The following is a 21,765-nucleotide window of genomic DNA, read 5'->3' on the forward strand; positions in this document are numbered from 1 at the left end:
GTCACCAGCAAACTATTCATGTACAAGCTCCAAATTACTGTTGTGGTTAACCCTCTCAAAAATCATCTGAAGTAGATACCAGAAGGTCTGAGGAACCTTAATTTTCTGCTGAATGGACATTTACACTTGCATTGATGTTTTTGTTTCCAGGCTCCCCCATGTAAATACGAGCACGAAACTGGTTGAAACACATTGAAGCAAAGGATCCTAACATAGCCCTCCTTTTCTGTGGCAATTTATATACTGCGTGAACTCATTTTTCAAAAATAAACCTGACAAAATGTGTAAATCATTATTTTTAATACCCTTCACCCAAACAAATCTACATGTGCTTAGCTATACGATTTTCTCTTAAAGAAAGGGCTAAATTAAACAAATATTTCTGACCTTCGATTAATTATCCTCTGCTGCCCTCTACAGGTCCTTTGATGTAAATCTCTGGAGCAAGGTAAGACAGTGAAACTGGAAATAAACTGAAATAAAGTAGAGCTGCTTTAAAATGCTTTGGGTACAGAATATTATGGAAGTATAAGTAACAGGAAGTTGCATGCTCACAGTCTGGACAGTAACTTATTTGGAGAGTGTTGTATCTTGTCCGGTGCATTTTAAATTTAGGGCACGATTCAACCAAAGCTAATTCTGTTTGAACTCAGTGGGGAGATTTAAGCACGTGCTTGACTCCAAACCACCTTCACTTCCCCATATCTAATTGGATTTAAGACATACTTGGCTTTGGATGAAGTTTGTTGATAAAAATACTTGGTGGACAGAAACCTGGACAGTGGTAACTTGGCCAGGGACCTTCTGCTCAAAGAGGGTTGCATGCGAAGATCCCCAGTTGGGCTCTCTGCCCAAGTAACTTCTTGCGATTTTAATAATTATGTGCGAAAGAGGTGAGAATTGGGGTGGGGAAGAAGACTGAACCCATCAGGTCCTGTATACCTGAAGGAGCGTCTCCATCCCCATCATTCAGCCCGGACACTGAGATCCAGCGCCGAGGGCCTTCTGGCGGTTCCCTCTTTGCGAGAAGCCAAGTTACAGGGAACCAGACAGAGGGCCTTCTCGGTAGTTGCGCCCACCCTGTGGAATACCCTCCCTTCAGATGTGAAGGAAATAAGTAGCTATCCTATCTTTAAAAGACATCTGAAGGCAGCCCTGTTCAGGGAAGTTTTTAATATTTAACGCTGTATTGTTTTTAATACTTGATTGGGAGCCGCCCAGAGTGGCTGGGGGGACTCAGCCAGATGGGCGGAGTATAAATAATAAATTATTATTATTATTATTATTATTATTATTATTATTATTATTATTATTAGTTAGGCTTGAGGGGAAAACCCAAAGCGCTTTATATCTCTGTACGTCACCAGTTTAAAATTCAGAGAATAAGCAGTATGGAAGTGAACCAAACAATTGAGGAAGTCATTTACAAACTAACCAAGGCTCCTTCTTGCATAACATTTTCCTACACCCTGTTAAAGTTGGTGAGGAACCTGTGGCTCCTTGATGTTCCCTGGACTACGGTTCCCATCAAGCCTAGCCAGCAGTAATTGTGGTCTGGCAGCTTCTAGAAGGCCGCAAGTTTCCTGAAAGATAATGAAGTGATAGGAAGATTGCACTAAAATGAGTTTTTGGATCGATGCTTAACTACCATGTTTCAGCAAAACACTACACGGGGCACAGCATAGCTTAGTTGTTTTTCTTCTATTTATTGCTCTTGGATGTAGAAGTAGGGGCTTGTTTTCCAAAACAGCCTTTTCTTCCCGTCTTCTTCATCTTGACAATCTACATCTTTCTGTTTAAATTTGAAATGCCACCTGGGTTTTCTTGCCCGTATGAAGTTTTGCAAATCAGGCTGCTAGTACAGCTCCAGATGTGGTGTTTGCTGAGGCAAAGTTTATACTAAGCTCGGAAGTGGGTCAGAGCTACAGAAAGAATGTTGCGCTCTCTGGTGTCCTTTGTGCTGGCAGAAGGCTTTTATCTAGGAGATTTCCATTGGGGAGGGGGGCTTTTACTAATTTAACCTCTGTTCCCATGTACCTCCAAAATCTGCTCCTGTGGGCAGGGGGAGGGACACACCCTTCAGGAGAACGTGGGAGGTGTTTTTAGGAAGCTAATTAATATTGGGGAAGAAACACAATTCATTCATGCCAAACTGTCAAATAAGTTAGCCGTAGGAAAATCAAATCCAAGTCTGAATGTAGTGACCACCTTCGGTTTTGCGTTCCAAGTGTGCCATGCAACCCTATTCCTGCTTACTTGGAGGTCAGTTTTACTGTTTTCAACTGGGCTTACTTTACTTCCCTGTAAATGTGTTTAAGATTGCAGACTTAGGGTTGTATCGATTGTTGGTCTTACTCAGAGTAGACCCAGTTGAATTGACTGGCCATGCCCAACTTAGATCCCTTAATTTCAGTGGGTTTACTCTTGAGTAAAGCTTAGCTGGCTATAACCCTTAATATATATTTTTTGCTTTGTTTAAAGAAGTGGACTGCTTTACTGGTGTGTTGTCGGCATTAAGTACTATCTAAAATGCAGATTTTTATTCTTATTTACAAATATGTAAAAATGAAGTAACGTTACACTGTTGAGAAACTATAAAGACTCTTAATTTTAACACCTGAAAGTGACAGTGCTTAATGATTGCTTTAAGGAGTACTTCCTATTGTGGGTTAAGGCACTAGGAACAGAATCATTGAAAGACTTTCTTTCCCCCCCTACTTCCAATATACATTTTGGTGTGCAGCATACATGCTGTTGGTGTTGATTTTAAATACCATATTTACACACACAAAAAGCCTTCCTTTTTAAAGAGTGAATTGCTATGATGTGGCATAGAATAATAGCTTAGTGGAGAGATGCTTTATTATTTGCAGAATTCAATTTCAGATACTATTTGCCCTTGCTTCTTCTTCTCGGCTGCAATGTACGATTATTGTGTCTTACCAGATAACAGAACTCTTGTACAAGGATGGACGTTATTGCCAGACGCCTCCGGGACCAACTGGTAGAGTTTCAATTTCTATGATTGTAACTTATCCACAAATCCGTTCTTCTGTGTAATGATGGGCTTGAGGGATTACAACCATAAACACTGATTACTTCTTTTTGAAAGTGAAATTTGGAAAACATGTTGGGTAAAATCTTTATCCAGATGATCACAGTATATTTTATGGAATCCGTGAGATTTTTTTGGAAGGGGGGGTGTTTCCCCCTTTTCTTTCTTTAATTAAAATGTTCTCCATTCATAGAGTTGCACATGTGTTAAATAAAACAGAAAGGCTTGCAACACTGATAACATAATCAGATCCCTTAAATAAACGCTTTACAACTACAACCAAGTTTTTCTGTATTTCAGAAAGCTATTAAAACAAAACAAAACATAAAACTATTAAAATAACATTTTAATTGCTTTCTGTCATATCAGAGAGCAAAATGCCACTTAGTATCTTGAATAAAGTGATTTAAGACCTGCTGAACACTCTTAATAAATAATAAAAAGAATGCAGTACATGTCACTAGTAGATGTCTTATCAAAAGCTCATTAGTTCTTCCTGATGCTCCTATACATTTTATGCTTGAGTGCCAAAGAAAATTAGTGCTGTTCACTATGTAGCATCTTTTGTTAATCTTGATTTTCATTGGCTAATAAGTAGCTCTCCACAGGATTATTGGATCTGGTTGTTAAAAATCATTTAATACTCCTTATTGTATTCGTGTTCGCTTGCTAGGCTGCAGAAAGCATGGTAAATAATGTGAAATATACAGTGCTGTGTACGCGATGCTTTAGGAAGCTCTTTATTTCCTTTTGAATAAATGACAAAATATTTATGGCAACTATTTTGGGGTAGTGGGCAGGAGAGTGGTGGAGAGGCCCTGGGCAGTACTGCTTCTGTCACACAGCAGTGAGAAAAAATAGATTGAAGATAGATTCTGTACTGAAAAGCTGTCACCGGGTTTGAAAATAATTAATATTCCTTTCACTCACCAGTTAGATATGTGCTCCCAAACCACATAATCTCTATGCCTCAGTGATCATTGTTGCCATTTCAGAGCCTCTCATCAGGGTGACATCTCACACCAAAATGATTTCTTATAAATTAATCTTGATAACATGACAGTGTCAGTAATTTTAGTGGAATGCTTTCTCTTGTGTTCCTCCCCCCTGCAGAAGCTGTTGGCTATTTTCTTTATAGCTTGATTGACAGCATGAGTGACTCAGAGGTACAGGCCAAGGAGGAGCGGTTGAGACAATACTTCCATCAGCTGAAGAAGATGGTACCATTTCATTTTTTGCTACATAATGCCTGTCCTGGCCTGACATGTATCTATTAGATTTGAAATTGCAGCTTTTAAGTACAACCAGACCACTTCTCAATGACATGCGAGTGCTGGAGACTTAAATTATGTCTGAAATTTGTCTAACAGAAATTATCTCAGTTTGGTTGTGTTTTTAAAACTCGTGTAATTTTCTCCACCTCTCGGTACAGAATATAGTAATCCCTCCCAACATCTTTAGAGGTATTCGCAACCTACTGGACAGCTGCCACGTTCCTGAATTAATTAAGGTCTGTAGTGGTAAATTAAATGTTGTCTTTCAATATAAAACATGTGTCTGTACTCCCCATGGATCTGTTTAGAGAGAAACAACATTCAAAAGGAACCGTTTCTGGTTTTTAAAATAGCATATTGATCTTCTCCTTTATATTTAATTTGGAAGCATTTGTGCTTTGGGCAGAGAATTTTAAAGCTCTAACTATGAGGATAAATGGGGACAGAGAGACTCTTTTCTATGGCTTAACGGCATGCTTCGCTGAAATGGGATCTTGTTCAATTCTATTCATCATATATTTCATACATTTTCTTACACTATATATATTATCTTCTAGGATGTAATTCCTTTGACTGATAAAGACGCATTGTTGCCCGGAGAATTATCAAAAGTAAGTAGACTGGCTATCTAGGTTTATTTGTTAGTAATCAAATAATTTTTGTATACAAAAAGGATTTTTTCTTCCAAGGTATCTATTCTCTTGCGCAGCTGACGTTTCAGCCTTTTCCTGGAATTAGCTTCAGTGTTAATAACAGTAGAGGCATAATATGTCTGTTAGTTCGACTATGTCGTCTGCGTATTTGGCCTTCCCAGAAACAGGCTTGAACACCAGAGGCAGTTGCCGTGACTCACTTTCCCCATCTAGAAAAGAGAGCAGCTCACAGGGACGGTTATGAGCCTATGTTTTGGCCACTTTGGGCAGGGAAGGGCAAGTTGCAAAAATTTTCCTGGCCTCACTTGCATGTGAAGTCCTTGCACACCAGGGTGGGGCACATGGATGGGGCATCTGCACTCGATGGTGAAACCTTTTTCTTTTTTCTTTAAGGTTCTGGGCAATGCATGTCCTAGGAATAATCATAAACATTTGCCTTAACTGTTCTGTGGTAAAAGCACTTAAAGCTCAACGCAATTGCACATGTTCATGCTGAGTGAGGGAAGACGCACCACAGCAAATTTGGTGTTAAGTTGTCCTTCTCTATCTAGTGTAGGCAGACTGAAAATATAAAGGAATTGCTTGCACATGTCGTAATGTTTTCTCTCTTAATTCAAGTGGTTTTCAGGGATGTTTTATTTAGTAAACATCTTACTCTCTTGCCATAGTTCCCTGCACTTCAGGTGCCTGAATTGGAGGAGAAACTGAAACAACTGAAAGCTGAGAACCAGCCTATTGGAGATGTTTTAAAGCAGCTTATATTTGCCTTGTGTGCGGAAGAGGTAACTTTTGAAAGAGTTGTGTGTTGAATTTGCAGCATTCAGTGTTACGTTTGAATAAACAACAGTGACTCATATCTATAGAACACCCATCAATGTACGTGGCAGTGAACCAGAATGGCTGGGGCAACCTGGCCAGATGTGCGGGGTACAAGTAATAAAGTAGTAGTAGTAGTAGTAGTAGTACAGTAGTGCCTCGCAAGACGAAAAGAATCCGTTCCGCGAGTCTCTTCGTCTTGCGGTTTTTTCGTCTTGCAAAGCAAGCCCATTAGCGGATTAGCGCTATTAGCGGCTTAGTGGATCAGCTGTTAAGCGGCTTAGCGGATCAGCTGTTAAGCGGCTTAGCGGATCAGCTGATAAGTGGCTTAGCGGATCAGCTGATAAGCGGCTTAGCGGATCAGCTGTTAAGAGGCTTAGCGGCTTAGGATCAGCTGATAAACGGCTTAGCGGCTTGGGGAAAGGGGGGGGAGGAAAAAAACCCCCGCAGGAACTCGCAAAACATTTTCGTCTTGCAAAGCAAGCCCATAGGAAATTCGTTTTGCGAAGCACCTCCAAAACGGAAAACCCTTTCGTCTAGCGGGTTTTCCGTCTTGCGAGGCATTCGTCTTGCGGGGCACCACTGTAGTAGTAGTAGTAGTAGTAGTAGTAGTAGTAGTAGTATACAGAGTAATCCTAGTGAAAGAACAAGGAGGAGCCTTGTGGCATCTTAACATTTAAGACATATGTTTCATAGACAAGAGCCCACTTCATGACATGCATTTGATGAAGGTGGATCTAGTCCACAAAAGCGTAAGACATGTTGTTATTGAGGATGATGAAGTTATTTATTATTACCCGCCTTTCACCGGTATTCCGCAGGGTGGGGATTCAGCAATTTTAAATTTAACATTAAGAACGGTTAATACAAACTGCAGTCACGAAAATAGGGGCAGTGGTCCTGAAAACACATATCTCAGGTGTCTTAAGGTCAGAAAATGCCACAATCTAGGAGCTGCCACAGAGATTGCCCTCTCACTACCACCTCCTCAGTTTCTGACATTGGTTTGTCTTTAAGGTGTTGTAAGACCCTTTCCTGCTAAGATGACCACCCCTCTGGAAATGGTTACTAAGTAAAAGACAAATCCTAGCTCCAAGGAGTTTGAAATCTTAAGTGAAGGCAGTGGGATGTAAAGTGGGAGGGAGACAGAGAGAGGCAAGTAAAGATAACCAGAGATGAATGGTTGCAAATGTAATTGCATGTACTTAGGCTTCATTTCAGGTGGGGGTTTAGTGCTGGTAAGCAAGGGAGAATAATGTTTCAAGGGTTCTGATTTTGGCCCTTGTAAATCATATCAAAGTACAAAAAAGCAATTAAAGAAAAAAAATAAAAAGTCAACTCATTTCAGTTACCTCTTGAATGGCATGTTTTGGGATTACTCTGGTCTGTTAATGGTAATCTGCAAAGTGAATGATAGTAACAGCTGTGATAGGTTTATCATACATGCCAAATGTCCTTTCAAGCCATGGCTCTGGTCTCTTACATCTAGATTGTCAAGCAACTGATACATGCAATAGTCATTTGCAAGTCAAATATTACAAGGTGGTTAATGCGGGGATTGAAATTCCATTTTCCTGCTGGAGAAAAGCTTTCTGAGATAAAGAGGCTCTTGCCTTCATCAGCAGGCATCCAGCTGTAGTTCATATTTTGTGTAGGTCTGCAATTTGCTGTGTATTCCAAGACTCTGGTCCAATTGCTTGTTTGTGTGCCTGTGCCATAATGCCCATTATTGTACAGCAAACTGGAATATGGTTAACCTTATAGCTTGCATTCTATAATGGCAGAAATTTAGGCCGTGAAGAGGTTTCGCTTCATTTTGTTACTCTATATAAGAAGAGTGACGGCGGAAGCTTTTGGCATGACCTCTGTTCATAAGCATATGTTCAAGATGTATTAATAGGAATAGCCAAGCAGCTTCCTTAGAAAGGATATGGGAATGCTTATTTGGTTTTAAAAGTTGGACACTTCGTTCCTGCTTTTGCCCACGGTTAAAATAAAACTTCCAACTGAACACGAATGCTAACATATATTCAAGGAAGAAATCATAATAGTAATTATGTGCCTACCTAAGATGTCCACTAAAGCATATAAACCGCTCCTCTAACAAAAGGTTTCGATTGGACAAGTTCAGGTCACTTGCTAAAATAACTGTAATTTTTGCAGATGTAAAGCACGTGAGCTTTTAACAAGCAGCACGTAGGCTATGCATACATAGATAAATGTAGTTTCGCAGCAAAGTCCTGGAATGCAAAATGTCATGCGGACTTTTCTCTTTTAGTTCATATCTTTCCCTTAATGCTCCTCCTAGAATATGCAGAAAGCCCTTGAAGTGAAAGCCAAATACGAAGCGGACATGTCTGTTGGTGGCTATGCAGCCTTAATACATTTGTGCTGTCGACATGATAATGCAGAGGAGGCAATGAACCTTAAAGAAGAACTGTAAGTACACCGGCCCTGAAAGATGTCAAAGAGATTTATGCTGATACACAGACCTTATTGAATTAAGTAGGTTGAATATTTTAAAAAAAACGAAACAAAAAAAAACCAGCCCAACCCTCATACATTTTTAATTAGCTTTTCCCCTGATAAAAATATTTTGCTGAAATTCGAGATTGGTTGTAACAAGTTGTCAAGATTATATAATCACTCTGAACACACATGTTTATTAGTGGTGCTCTATGTTGTATTTTAATAAATCAGTTTATGATAAGGTCTTAGCAGCTACCTTGGCATTCAGATTTGGTTTCTGAGCTGGGTAACGTAGCTGCAGTATAGCGGGTTACAGCGCTTGTAAGTGACATTATGCTTCTAATACCTGTCTGCAAACATTTCCTTTTAAAGTCTCTGTTTCCAGAGATAATATCTTGGTTGTGAAAATTAGCTCCCAGCTAAGACCTGTAATGCCTGGTTTGTCAGCAAAGTACTTTGCAGATCCCCATTTTTCCCCCCTCCTCTTGTCTTTTAGTTTTATTTCTTTAATTTTATTGTTAAGGTAAATTTGAAAACAACACACACACACACACACACACACACACACACACATTTAGGAGCTTCTTTCTGCTCTTTTGGCATGATGTTGGACCAGTGCAGATATACAGTTGATGAGAGTTTAGCAACTGACAGTGAGCTGCAGGAAAGTCAGTCATTTTCCCAATTGCCAGTCATGTGTGATTTTTTCTCTCTCAACTTCTATATTTCTATTTCACACATATACGTGTGGGTTCTGCAGGTTCAGTGGGTTCTCCTGTTGCTAAAATGAACGTACATTCCTAAACTTTATTTGAAAACTCAGTTTTAAACAGGTTCCAAAACCCTGCTTACGTTGCACATGAGTAGAGGTGACATATATAGATATATTGTGTGTGTGTGTAATTTTGTAACTCTATATTTGTTAACTCTACTTATTTATTTCATCTGAAGGAAGGCCTCAGATGCAAATAAGACTTTTTAGCTTCTGTGAAACAACTTCTTTATATTAGCAAGTTGCATAAGTCAGGTGTTTCCTCGATAGCTCTGTGTTCTTGAACAAATTCTGGGCCATGTTTCAAAATAAGGGATCCTCTATTCATTCAATATGCTCATAGATGATCTTGTGGAGTGCATTTGTTCAGGCTACCTTCAGCTCACTGGATTATCTACAAATGAATGCCTTAGACAGTCCATACAGGTCCAGTGTTCTCATATGGATTCACATTCAAGAACCGGTCCAGATCTCCTACCAAGAAGGAACTGGCCCTTCAATTTATTTAAGATGATCTATTTGGCAGCCCTTGAAAATGTGCTATCGTACGTAGTTAGCATTCTGTTTATTATAAAAAGACATCTGCTGCTACAGAAACAGCCCTTAATCCTTTTGTTACCATAATTATGACTAAGGTAATGAGTTATAAAGATGCACAGAGTAGTTGAATAGGTATGTTGCATTATGCCAAAAGCAAGTTGATTCCAATAAGTAATTTTCTTTGGAGAAACCTAGTTTCTTCCTTGGTGGTATAATGAACTCAGTTGGGTTCGGCTGCTCCTACTGATTGAGCAGTAGAGGAAGCCAAACCTAGCTGAATCCACCACGTAGAAATATCTTTCAGATAAGAGCAATGGTCCCTTTCCATAATTCCTTGTGAACTGAGGAAGTTGTGGTCTGTTTGATGATGATGATGATGATGATGATGATATCAGTATTAAATGGTAGCCTTGGAATAAATTTCAAGACTGGTTGACATTGGTTTGGATTTGGACAATCAGCTCAGTCCTTTCAGGCTTACTTCTGGGTAAATGCCCATAGGATTATAGCCTAAATGGTGTACCCTTAGTTTCCATTTTCATCAATGGGATTTACCTTCACTCATGACTAACTTATCCCATACATGTGGGACCAACATGCAAGTACGATTTTGTTATTATATTTTGTACACCACCATGATTTTTTTCTTGTGAGATGGAAGTTTATGAAAATTTATATATATAATAAAATAAAGAGTTGCTTAATCTGAATCGAATGTATTATTTTTTGTTGATGGTAACACCCCCTAGATTTATTTTCTTCATGTTTTTGTTTACCTATTTGATTGAGACCCAGAAATCCTGCAAAACATTTTAAATGAATAAATGAGAGAATAAATAAGTCTTTGGATGTTTTTGGAGCTCTGCTCATGAAAGGGGAACTCCTGATTTTCTCAGATACCCTCTTCCCATTGCAGGCTCCCACACCACATTCCAGGCCTTCCACTCATGTAACCGTGGTTCCAACCCAATGTCTTCAAAAAGCAGTGCATCCTTTCATAGCGCCAATGCCTCCATGATATATCAGAAATAAATTTACTTCCTAATTGCACACTGAATTACTCAGGAGTAAGACCCATTGCACACAGTGGGGTTGATTTCTAAGTAAACATCTACATGATTGCGCTGTGAGATTATTATATTCTGGCACAAATGGAGTTGATGCAGTTTTTTTTTATATACCCCAGTTCTCGTAAAGATTCATCTATTGCTCTTGATGCGGGCAAGTGCTTAGCCTTGGTGAAAGTTTTGAGCAAATATGGCAGAGTAGAAGGTAAGTGCTCTTTCTTTCAGCGTATATTTTTGCTATATAATGAAGGTATCTTGCCACCAGAATAAAAATATGAGTTGATATTAATGGTATATCATGTCCTGCAAAGTGCTTGAACATTTTGCATACAAATTTGCATGTGAATTCAACCAGAGATACTTGGACAGTGCAGGCCATTAGTTTTAATGGATTGGCAAGCTTGTCATTTACATTTGCACAGCTCAGTGCTTTTTGCATTTCTGCAGCTAGTTTTTATTAGCATTGCTGTTTGGATTGAGTTTGAAGATCATGACTTATGGCACAAATTGCGTATGTGCCTAGACTAATGGCTTTGTTTTTGCTTAAGAAGGTCTGAAGTCTTAGCATAAAGCCTATAAACATAACCTCCTTGTAAAGGGTCTAAGCACTTCAGGAAAAAACGCCACCCTCTAACTTTTTAATAAATGTATTATAATATTAAGATCTTAAATTTGCCTTTTATATATTATTAATGTAACATTTTATAACCAAGAACTGAAGAATATTGTTAAATTAATCAGATCTTTAATTGTAAATGTATTTAATGCATTTGGGTGTAAACGGTATGTATTTAGTAATCGATAAAGTTTATAAACTAGGCTATCACCACCATTAATTAGAGGCTGGAAAAAACAGTCTGTTTCTGACTAACCAACTATAATTGGCATTTGTTCTATTAAACAGAAAATTTATTTCCAATTCCTTTAATTGAAAGGGTGTCATAATAGATTTGGATTGTTTGTTAGAGTGAGATTTCACCCCAAAACATGTTAAAACCAGATTGTGGCTACCTGTGCAATTAAAAGGTGGCATTGTGTTGATTTTCTGAAGCACACAGCGCTCTGCATGCAGCAGGCAGTTTCAAAAGACGAGCCCTGCTTTTATGTAAAGTGGTCAAAACATTTTGCCTGTGCAATAATTAAGAACATTACCAAAAAAAATGCACTTATTCCATATACCAAAATGTTTGTTTCTGCCTTCTTAATGAAGCTTAATGAACCTAATGTTTTAACATGCACTCTCTTAGAAAGCTTTCATTGGCTCTCCTTGGCTAATTAGTATCGACACAGCAAACAGGCCCTATCGGTATCAGACCATTAGTCTGGCTGTATATACAGTGTAAACACATCTTTATTATCTGGCCTCGTGACAAGCCATCTGCTGAAGAAACAATGGTGTGATTTAGCAGATGTTAGCACTGAACGATAAAAGCATCCATTTAGTAGGATCTTGTTGCTATAGGGCAGACTCTACAGGGTTACGTAGTGCAGAGTGGGCACACAGTTCCTATCTGTAATTTGTAGTCAAAGTTGCAGCAAAATGATAAAACCATGCTATTGTGGATTCATAATTGTAGTCTCGTTTAGAAATGCAAGTAGTAATTAACTTGAAATTGGCATTATACACCAGAATTTACATTCCTGCTGGTTTTTTGAAATGCTGTTTTAATAGCAGTTTGTTTTCTCTGTACATGAAATTACCTAAGGGTCTTTTGTGGTGGTTCATTGTAGATGCTATTAACATTTTAAAGGAGATGAAAGAGAAGGATGTCCCTATTCAATCTATATCAGCTACATCCTTTTTCCACATTATTAATGGCGCTGCCATGCGTCATGACGTTGAAGTGGTGAATCGGCTACTCGAGACCATTGTGTCCCTGGGTCTAGCAAAGCCTACTGGAAACCTGTGTTCTCCCCTCGTTGGTGTCCACCTTGAAAAGTAAGTTGGTTGCAGTCTGGATCTAACTAAAGAAACAATTGTACTTTGGCTTTTATGCTCACAATTAAAAGTTGCTCTGATCCACTGGAAGTGGTCCACTCTTGTCCTCTGGATGGGGATGTATCAGACAGCTGGTTGTTTTTTTGGGGGGTGGGTGTAGTTGGTCATCGAGCAACCGGTCTGCTTTGTGGTATCATGGACCATGGTTCCTGTCATACACTCCTAATATGCTGTATTTGGAGCACAGTTCCTAGTACCGTATGTTCCGGCGTACAAGACGACTTTTTATCCCTGGAAAATCACCCCCAAAATCGGGGGTCGTCTTATACACCGGGTATATGCATTGGGAAGGAGGAGGGGGAGCTGGTGAGCAGAGGCGCCCCTTCTGCCGTCGCTCCTCCTCCCTCCCCACAGAAGGGGACGCAGAAAGTCCTTCCGAGCGCAGTGCTCGCCCACCTGCCTGCCAAACGCCTCGCCTCGGGCTGCTGCAGTGGCAGAGGCAGCAGAGGGGTGCGCTCTCTGCTCCTGGCGGCGCTCAAACTCTATAACTCTAAAACTCTAAAATTGAACAGCAAAAGTTGGGGATCTAATTATACGCCCAGTTGCCTAATACGCCGGAATCTATCGTACTCTCTAACACCTTTTCCTGTCCTTCCTTAGTTCTGAACCTGATTATTTTATTGTCAGAAACAAATGTATTTATACTTTGGCGTGTGTGTATTTCAAGAGTAGGGCAAAAGCTTAATGGGCAAATGCAATTTGTTCTCTTCTGGGACAAGTCCGGCAAAATTGGAACACATTTCCAGAATTGAGCAGAAGCAGGCAGACTTAAATCAGTTACCTTCCTAAATCAGCCTCCCCCATTTTGCTGCTTTCCAGGTGTTGCTAATTACAGCACCCTCATCCCTGACAGTTGGCCATGCTGGTTGGTACTCATGGGAGTTGGGAGTCAAAGAGCAGAAAGCTGCTCAAGAATCTGTTGGGCATCAGCAGTGATTGCCAGGTGTTAGGCGCCTCTAGTCAGGTTGCTTTCTAGACTGCATCTAGGAATGAAGCTCTCTGAGCCCATAACAGATCTTCTCATGGAATAATCCAGGAGCTAGTGGCAGTGCAGTGTAGTGCAATGCAGAGAGCCTGTGCTGGTATAGCCTCAGCCTGTATGTAGCAGCTGAATGCACATTAATTTCAGGTTTGTGGGCACTCCAGTATCCCTGCCCTTTATGGTGCAGTCCTGCGCCTTGTCTACTCAGCAACAAGCTCTTGAGTTGGACTTATTCCCCGTAAACTTGTGTAGAATTGCATCCTTAGGATCCCAGTGATGTCTAGAATCAGGTGGACCACAAAACAAATGTTGTTAAGTCACTCCCAAAAAACCGAAACCCAACACCAAGAACTTTTGGCTTAAACTTGGTAGCATTCTTAATTAGGAGTACAACTAGGATTCTTGCAGATTTCAGGAAATGGTTAGTCCCTGTCTAAATTTAATTCAGGAGTTAAATGGTGTAAATTGAATCCTGAGTGCGGTGAGTTGGTTTCACTTGCTCTCATGCTAGGTATTTCTCTCCAATATACTGTAAGGATCAAAAGGGAACCAAATAACATATTAGCAGTAAAAACCGAGGTGTCAGAGGGCCCTGCTTTGTATGTGATATTTTATGCAGCATGGGAGACAGTTCGGTTGCAGCAGCTCCCATGTTACTAGTCTAATGTGAAAAGGAGGGCTTGGCTATAAGACACACTTAGGTATATCGGCGGGGTAAGATTTTGTCCTTTTTATGGGTTTAATGGATAAGAAACCATTCAAACCATGCTCAAGGCAGCTTGCAACATGAAAAAATACATAACTGTAACATAATAAAAGTCATAAACAAGAAATAAAACATCAATTAATACACAACCAAACTGAACAATTTCCACATAAATCACAAGATCTAAAACAAAGATACAAGAAGCTAGGAAAACCAGAGACTGAGAGGAGATATGATAGACACCTTCAAATATCTAAAGGGCTGACATATGGAAGAGGGAGCAAGCTTGATTTCTCCGGCTCTGGAGGGTGGGACTCAAACAAATCGATTCAATTTCCAAGAAAGGAGATTCCGATTAAACATCAGGAAGAACTTTCTGGCAGTAAGAGCTCTTAGACCATGGGTAGGCAAACTAAGGCCCGGGGGCCAGATCCAGCCCATTCGCCTTCTAAATCCGGCCCGCAGACAGTCCGGAAATCAGCGTGTTTTTATGTGAGTAGAATGTGTGCTTTTATTTAAAATGCATCTCTGGGTTATTTGTGTGGGGCATAAGAATTCGTTCTTTTTCTTTTTTCCCCAAAACATACTCTGGTCCCCCATAAAGGCCTCAGGGACAGTGGACCGGCCCCCTGCTGAAAAAGTTTGCTGACCCTGTGGAGCAGACTCTGTGGGGCCATTGTGGACTCTCCTTCATTGGAGGTTTTTAAGCAGAGGCTGGATGGCCATCTGTCATGGATGCTTTAGTTGATGACCCTCAGGGTTCCTTCCAGCTTTACAATTCCATTATTTTAACCAACAACAGCCACAACCTGATTGCTCGCCCAGTCTTGGAAATCTTGCCATTTGCTATGCTGAAGGTTGTGCTCACCTTGCTCATCAAAAGAAAGTTGGGGCGTGTAACTTGTTGGATCAATGTCTTAGCTTGCATTTAGCACTACCATTCACCTTCTGTGGCTTTTAATCCTTGCCTTGCCTACGATTGTGATTATTAAAATTTGTATATCACCCTTTATCTGAAGATCTCAAGGCAGTTCACAGCATAAAAATGCAAGATAAAAGCACAGAATACATAATAAAAACAAAAACACAACAATACCTATTTCAGCATTAAAGATTTGGGCCTAAACCAAAGTCCAAGTTTGAGTTCTTAATCCAGTGAGAGTCAGAGCAGTTTTCTTGGCAATTGTCCATTTAAATGTATGTTTAGTTTATCAGCACTATGGTCACTTATCCCAATAGGCTTGATAGCACTTACATCTCAACTCAGGTTCTTTGTGCTCCTCAAGATTACATCCAGGTTTGCTGGATCTCTGGTCGGTTCGATGACCAATTGTTCTAGGATATAGTCCTAAATGGTATATTGACCTTTTTACGTCTTTGTCCAGACCAGCAAATATGTAGCTGGTTTGTGTGAAGGTGCTTTAAGTTACCCATTACAACATTTCCTATTGTAGAGGCTTCCTTGATTTTATTCTTCTCCTCAAGATCTCTTGAGAATTTTCATCAAGTGGACAGTAGCACATCCCCAGCATAAAATTACTCTTGGGCCCTGGTATCGCCACCCAAAACAATTCTGTGGAAGTGTCAAATAGTATAGTGCTCTGCAAGAAGTAGTGGTCTCCCCTTGCCAAAATAGAATGTTTCAATTTTGCTGTATTTTGTGTGTGATTGTGCCACTGTTTTTTAAAACTTCTGCTTATACTTTTTGTCTGCCTCAGACTATGTTCCTAGCAATGCTAGCTTGGAAGTTAATGCAATGTTAGTCAGTGGGACCCTTTAGTGGAATGTAATTTGAATGGGATGCCTAAAGTAGTCCAACAGGATCTAAGAGCAAACGCAATTTAGATGGAGTTTGGAGATTTGATCCCTTGAAGGCAATAGAATTAAATACTCCAGGTATTTTGTGGGTTGCTTGGAGAATTGGTTGGATGATAGTCCTCTGCTGTCACTAGTTTCCTCAGCAATAATATGGACAACAATTTTGAAGAGCTCTTCTGGCAAGTCTATGACTAGAAAATATAAATTGCAGTTTGTTAACATATTGAAATAGGATTTCGTTTTTAAATACTCTCAGGGTGCCATAGATTGCTTTACAAGCTAACAATTCCCAGTTATGCTGGTCATTTTTTTATATTAGAAAGTTGCCACAAATATTCTACACCTGATCTTTGTGTGGTGAATGTATGGCCAAATGTGGTTAGAGCATCAGATTTGTCACATTCTTGCCTGCAGTCTTAGATCTTGCCACAAGGGGGTGGAAATGGATGACAGTCATTTACTCCCAGGGGAAAAAAATGAAAACCGTACTAGGATGAAGTTGCAGTGGGGAGTAAGCCTGTCTCGCAGTCATGTTATGAGCAGGCCTCACCCCCACCAGCAAGAACCATATGGGAAAATAAGGTCTCTCTCACACACCCCTGGTTCCTGTGGTATACATTCTCTCCCAATTTTTTCCTCTTTAACATGGCATTTTGATAGTCATGTATATTACACATGCCAATTTTTGGTTCTCAAAATGGGGTAGAGCTGTGGAGATTGGGGGAGACTCAGCGGCTCCCACAGATTTCTGTGGGACAAACAAAACACACTATCATGGTTCACTTGCAGCTAAACTTTGCTTTATTACAAGTAGGAGAATATCTATTGGTTTTATTTTTACATGCGCTTTGTCTGTCAAGCCCATAAAACGCAACAATGACATTTATAACTATTTCTAAAACGTTATACACGGCAGAAAATGTTAGAAACTCTACAGAACTCTTGACCACCCATATTATGGGTATATACATAGAGAGAAATGCTCTTTTCATATTGATGTCACTAATCCATAGATGACTTTCCTCAGGGGCTTCATATAGATGCAAAACAGCATGGGTGACAATATGAAACCCTGCAAAACCTCATAGGCTGAGAGTCAGGGATGAAGAGAGAGAGAGAATCTGGGTGTCCCCAGAACACAGGCTTGCTTGATTATATTCTTTTTTTCTTCTTTCTATTTTTGTAAGTTGCCCTGAGGGTTTTGGAAACTGCAGGTAGCTTATCCCCAGTTACCCAGGACCAAGGAGGGCAACTGGAGATTTTGGATCCTCCAGGATCTCCACAATATAATATCACATTTGTCATAATGAAAAGCATTTTGCTTGTCTTTTCATAATGGCTCTTTATAGAATTGCTGTTGTTCTTCAGATTGGAAGTAGTACTATTTACTCAACATTAACTTTTTAGACATTTCAAGTATTATTCTTTCAGCATACTGCTAATAGCATGCCTTTCATTGTTGGGCTTGAGGCCATTTTATCTCATCATTCGGAATCTAAACCTTTGTGCAACAACTTCTCCTTCGATACTTGGACTTCAAAAAGTGTTGTATGGGAGTTTTGATTGTTACAGACTTAAAAAAAAACACCACCCAGTTATTACTTATAATAAGGTGTTATGTGGCTGAATACAATAAAAGGTGGAAAGAGTTATTATGGGCACATTTTCCTTGCATTTAAGCTCTCCTCGTTGGATCAGACCTACTGAAACAAAATCATTATTTGGTAGAAAAACAGGGCACTATCAAACATTCCCATTTCTAATTTAAAGTGCCAAATATGGTGTTTTCAGAGAATTATTCCATTAGAAACATTTCATGAAAACCTTGTATAAGAATACACTCCGCCCCCCCCCCTTTCTAATGTGTGATTCTTTTTCTGATAGAGAGAGGAAGAACCTTTGGCCCTCAATATGCTATTGGACTAAATCTCCCATCATTCCTCAACCATTGCCCCTTCTGGCTTTGGCTAATGGAAGTTCAACAACATCTGGAGGGCCACAGTTTATAGGTTTGCTTGTTTTGTTTCTAGTATAAATTCCCGCCCCTCCTAAATCCTAACTAATTGAGGATCATGTAGTAAGTTGTATGCTCAGTAGCAAATCAGATTTGACTACATGGTAATGTCGCTGAGAGATAACAGAATCAGATTTAGCTACAAGATGGTGTCACTGAGGGCAAACTCAAGACACACTGAGAGCAAGGACAGTGCTTCCTGGATCAGTCACACGAGTGATCCCAGCCAGTCGGTGATCATATAAAGCAGAGTTTCCCAAACTTGGGTCTCCAGCTGTTTTTGGGAATATGATTCCCATCATCCCTGACCTAGGGATGATGGGAGTTGTAGTCCAAAACAGCTGGAGACCCAAGTTTGGGAAACACTGATACAAACAGTGCTTTTTTTTCCAGAGTGTACTGAAGGGTACACAGTACTGGCACCTCTTTTTGTTGTTAAAAAGTGTGGCACTTACTGTAAGAACTTCATGGTGAGTATCGGCGCCTATTTTTATAGAAAAAAAGCACTGGATATAAAAATGAGATGAAAAGCACATCGGGTTTGGCTACATGATAATGTTTGGAGGGCAAATGAAACCAGCTGAGAAAGATAACAGAAGATAGCAACGTGAATGCATAGGTGAATTTTTTTACAGTCATTGCCCAAAACGTCATTGGAAGACATGGCCTGAAGCACAGTGAAGAATTTGAGTTCAGCCATTTAAGAAATCTTTTTCTGAGGCACAAAATGAGAAAAGCCTCCTCACTGACAAAAAGTTAAACTTGCTTGTAGTTCAGACAAGTGAAAACAACTGATTTAACCGGGTGAAGTTTGACTTAGAAATGGAATTTAAGTTCTCAATGGGTTACTGATTAAATCACAACTCCTGCTGTCCATTGAAGAGACTTATGGATTCATATACACTGCAATCCATGGACGCAAAATTTTAGCAGTCCCTTTTCTAAGACGTGTTGTGTCTCTGTAGCCCTTGTCTAAGTTTAAATATAGCTATTCATTAAAAATTATGGCAAGTTGTTTTATTAATTTGTTGATTTCTCCTATCAGTCTGTTAAAAATTGCTGCTTTTTCTGAATGCCCTCCCCCAGCAGCTTTTTTGCATCTTTATTTCAAACGTCCACATCATTTCTAGATTGTTTTCTTCCTCTTTAAAACACACTTTTTTTTTTGAGTGAAGCAAAGGTTTGTCTCTCTTACTCCATTATTGCAATTAGAAATTTTGCATCATCAGTGCCAAAGGACAGAAATGGTTCATTTGCCCCTAGGAGAACAGGACAGTGATAAGATGATTTTTTTTGTCAAGGATCATTGGGTCGTAATTAAGTTACATTCATTGCTATTGCTTTTTGAAGGATGATTGGTAAATGACAGGCTTCATGTGTTTAGTACGGACAGTGTTCACCAGAGGTTTTTCCCCCCTCTCTCTCTCCCTCTGTCAGAAAATCCTGTTGAGCCTGATAATGTAAATGTGGCATTTTATTCTGAACAAAAGAGCAGGGAAATGAGCTATCTTGTCTAATCATTCAGTTGTTTAACACCGACTTCCAGTTTAGACTCAATTGGCTGGAAAGCACTTGACATGTGAAGTTAGTGCTGTTCGGAACGCATGTTTGAGTAAATTTTAAAGTAAGTGACAGCTAAATTGTACCTAGGGAAATTACAAAGCCTTCAACACAGTTAATTTTTTGGGGAGGATTAGTTGTAATTGCAACACCAGTCTCCTTGAAAATTCCTCGTTATAGCTGATGAACGGAAAGGGGGGGGGGGCATTTAGCTCTTTCAAGAGCCCCGTTCTCTTAACAGAATATTTTTTTAAGCTGATTGTACCTTACTGAATTGATTTCCTTCCACACTAACATATGCTTCAGATTTGCAGAGGGGTTTGTTTTTGAGGCATTCTCTGTGGTTTTCTTTCCCAGAGTCCCTTTTTTCCCTCTTTCTCCCTCCCCTTTTTTATTTCTTCCTCTCTAGCGATTTCAGGTTTGAGAGCTTTTCAATCAGTAAACCCCTTAGGTAAATTGCCACTTCACTAACACTTTATGCAGAACACTGAAGCACTTCATTCCAATTAAAATCAATATTTAGAGTATTTTTTTTTTTATCAAGCAGGCTTCTAGGTTTGGAAAAGTTGTTTATAGCAAGTAAAGAAGGTAAGGTTGAGAAAGTGGTACCCTTTAAGCAAGAAGATTTGTTGTATTTTTTTACCTTTTCTTGCCCTTCAGGGCCACACATAATTTATTGTTCAATCAGTTTGAGATCTGAGCTAGTTTTGTGAGCAATCACATATTGGCTCCTTGCAAGATTGGAATAGTTACCTTGTGCCTTACTCTTATTTGAAGCAAAATGTTTTGGTCTGCTATCCTAAGCACACATACCTGGGCATAAGACCCATTTAGCAGTATGAGATTTATTCCTGTGTATGCCTGCATAGGATTGGACCAGGGTTTATCAACCTATCTAAGCCTGTGGACACATTTTGATTTTTGAGTGAGTGCCTTAGGTACTACCACTCTGGTTATTTCTCGCCCTCTTCCCCCACACCACCCCAAGATGGAAGAAAATAAGCACGTTACATACTTTGCTTTGTCAAAGGATCCAGGTAAAATTAGGATCCAGTAGAATTAAGCTGATCCTTGAAAAGTTCATAAAGGGAAAGAGGAAATGGGAAAGACGGTCACCCTTCCAACTTCCTCCTTCAGCTCTTATCTACGTTAAAGGCAGTGCATGTTGGGAAAGACCACTGTGTCCACAGGCACTTCTGGATAAAATTCCTTCTACATCACAGAAATCCAAATTAAGTTGTGTTTTGCTGTGTCAAGACTGTCATGACATCATGTGAGTGTTGAGATTAATACACGTCTCAACACTGTTTGACAGTGGAATTTGCTGCCAAGGAGTGTGGTGGAGTCTCCTTCTTTGGAGGTCTTTAAGCAGAGGCTTGACAACCATATGTCAAGAGTTCTCTGATGGTGTTTCCTGCTTGGCAGGGGGTTGGACTCGATGGCCCTTGTGGTCTCTTCCAACTCTATGATTCTATGATTCTACGTGATTGCAGCTGACATGCAAGTTAGAATGGAATGGGATAGTATTTCCTTTTTAATACGATTTCACTATTCCATTTACATAGAACAGCAAAGTGCCATGTGTTCTAAAGCCCACATTGAACAGCAAGATGAGTATAGATGAAATAGCTCAATTGTCTGGTGAATTGCTCAATTTTGTTTTTGAATTTATTAGCTGCTTGCTCTAATTCTGTGTCTTTAAAGTAAATGTAATCTGATAATAGTTCACATCAAACAGAACCTTAAAGATAGCTTTTTAGATCAGATATACAGTGATACCTCGGTTTTTTAACGTAATCCATTCTGGAACACCATTCGAGTTCCGAAACGTTCAAAAACTCAATACTGAAGCCATGTGGCATGTTCAACTTCCAAGGCTTGTTCGGAAACCGAAGCATTTACTTCCAAGTTTACACGTTCAAAAACCGAAACGTTCATCAACAGAGAAGTTCAAAAACCGAGGTACCACTGTTTCTGTGCTTCAAACGTTAAATTAGCTACCTTCATTTGATAGGCCAAAGGTAGTCTATTGGGAAGTGT

At 39.7% G+C, this 21,765-nt stretch overlaps 1 protein-coding gene across 1 annotated transcript in view; it reads left to right on the plus strand.

Annotated features, from left to right (window-relative positions):
* LRPPRC (leucine rich pentatricopeptide repeat containing) overlaps positions 1 to 21,765 on the plus strand; it is a 117,366-nt gene that overhangs the window by 43,970 nt on the left and 51,631 nt on the right. The window contains exons 15-23 of the mRNA XM_082217295.1: positions 421 to 448; positions 2,947 to 3,004; positions 4,169 to 4,275; positions 4,488 to 4,565; positions 4,887 to 4,940; positions 5,651 to 5,764; positions 8,107 to 8,237; positions 10,766 to 10,851; positions 12,378 to 12,585. Coding sequence (XP_082073421.1) covers positions 421 to 448; positions 2,947 to 3,004; positions 4,169 to 4,275; positions 4,488 to 4,565; positions 4,887 to 4,940; positions 5,651 to 5,764; positions 8,107 to 8,237; positions 10,766 to 10,851; positions 12,378 to 12,585 — 864 coding nt within the window. The remainder of the gene's footprint in view (positions 1 to 420; positions 449 to 2,946; positions 3,005 to 4,168; positions 4,276 to 4,487; positions 4,566 to 4,886; positions 4,941 to 5,650; positions 5,765 to 8,106; positions 8,238 to 10,765; positions 10,852 to 12,377; positions 12,586 to 21,765) is intronic.

Source organism: Podarcis vaucheri (genome assembly GCF_965113315.1).
Source record: "Podarcis vaucheri genome assembly, chromosome: 3".
NCBI lineage: Eukaryota > Metazoa > Chordata > Lepidosauria > Squamata > Lacertidae > Podarcis > Podarcis vaucheri.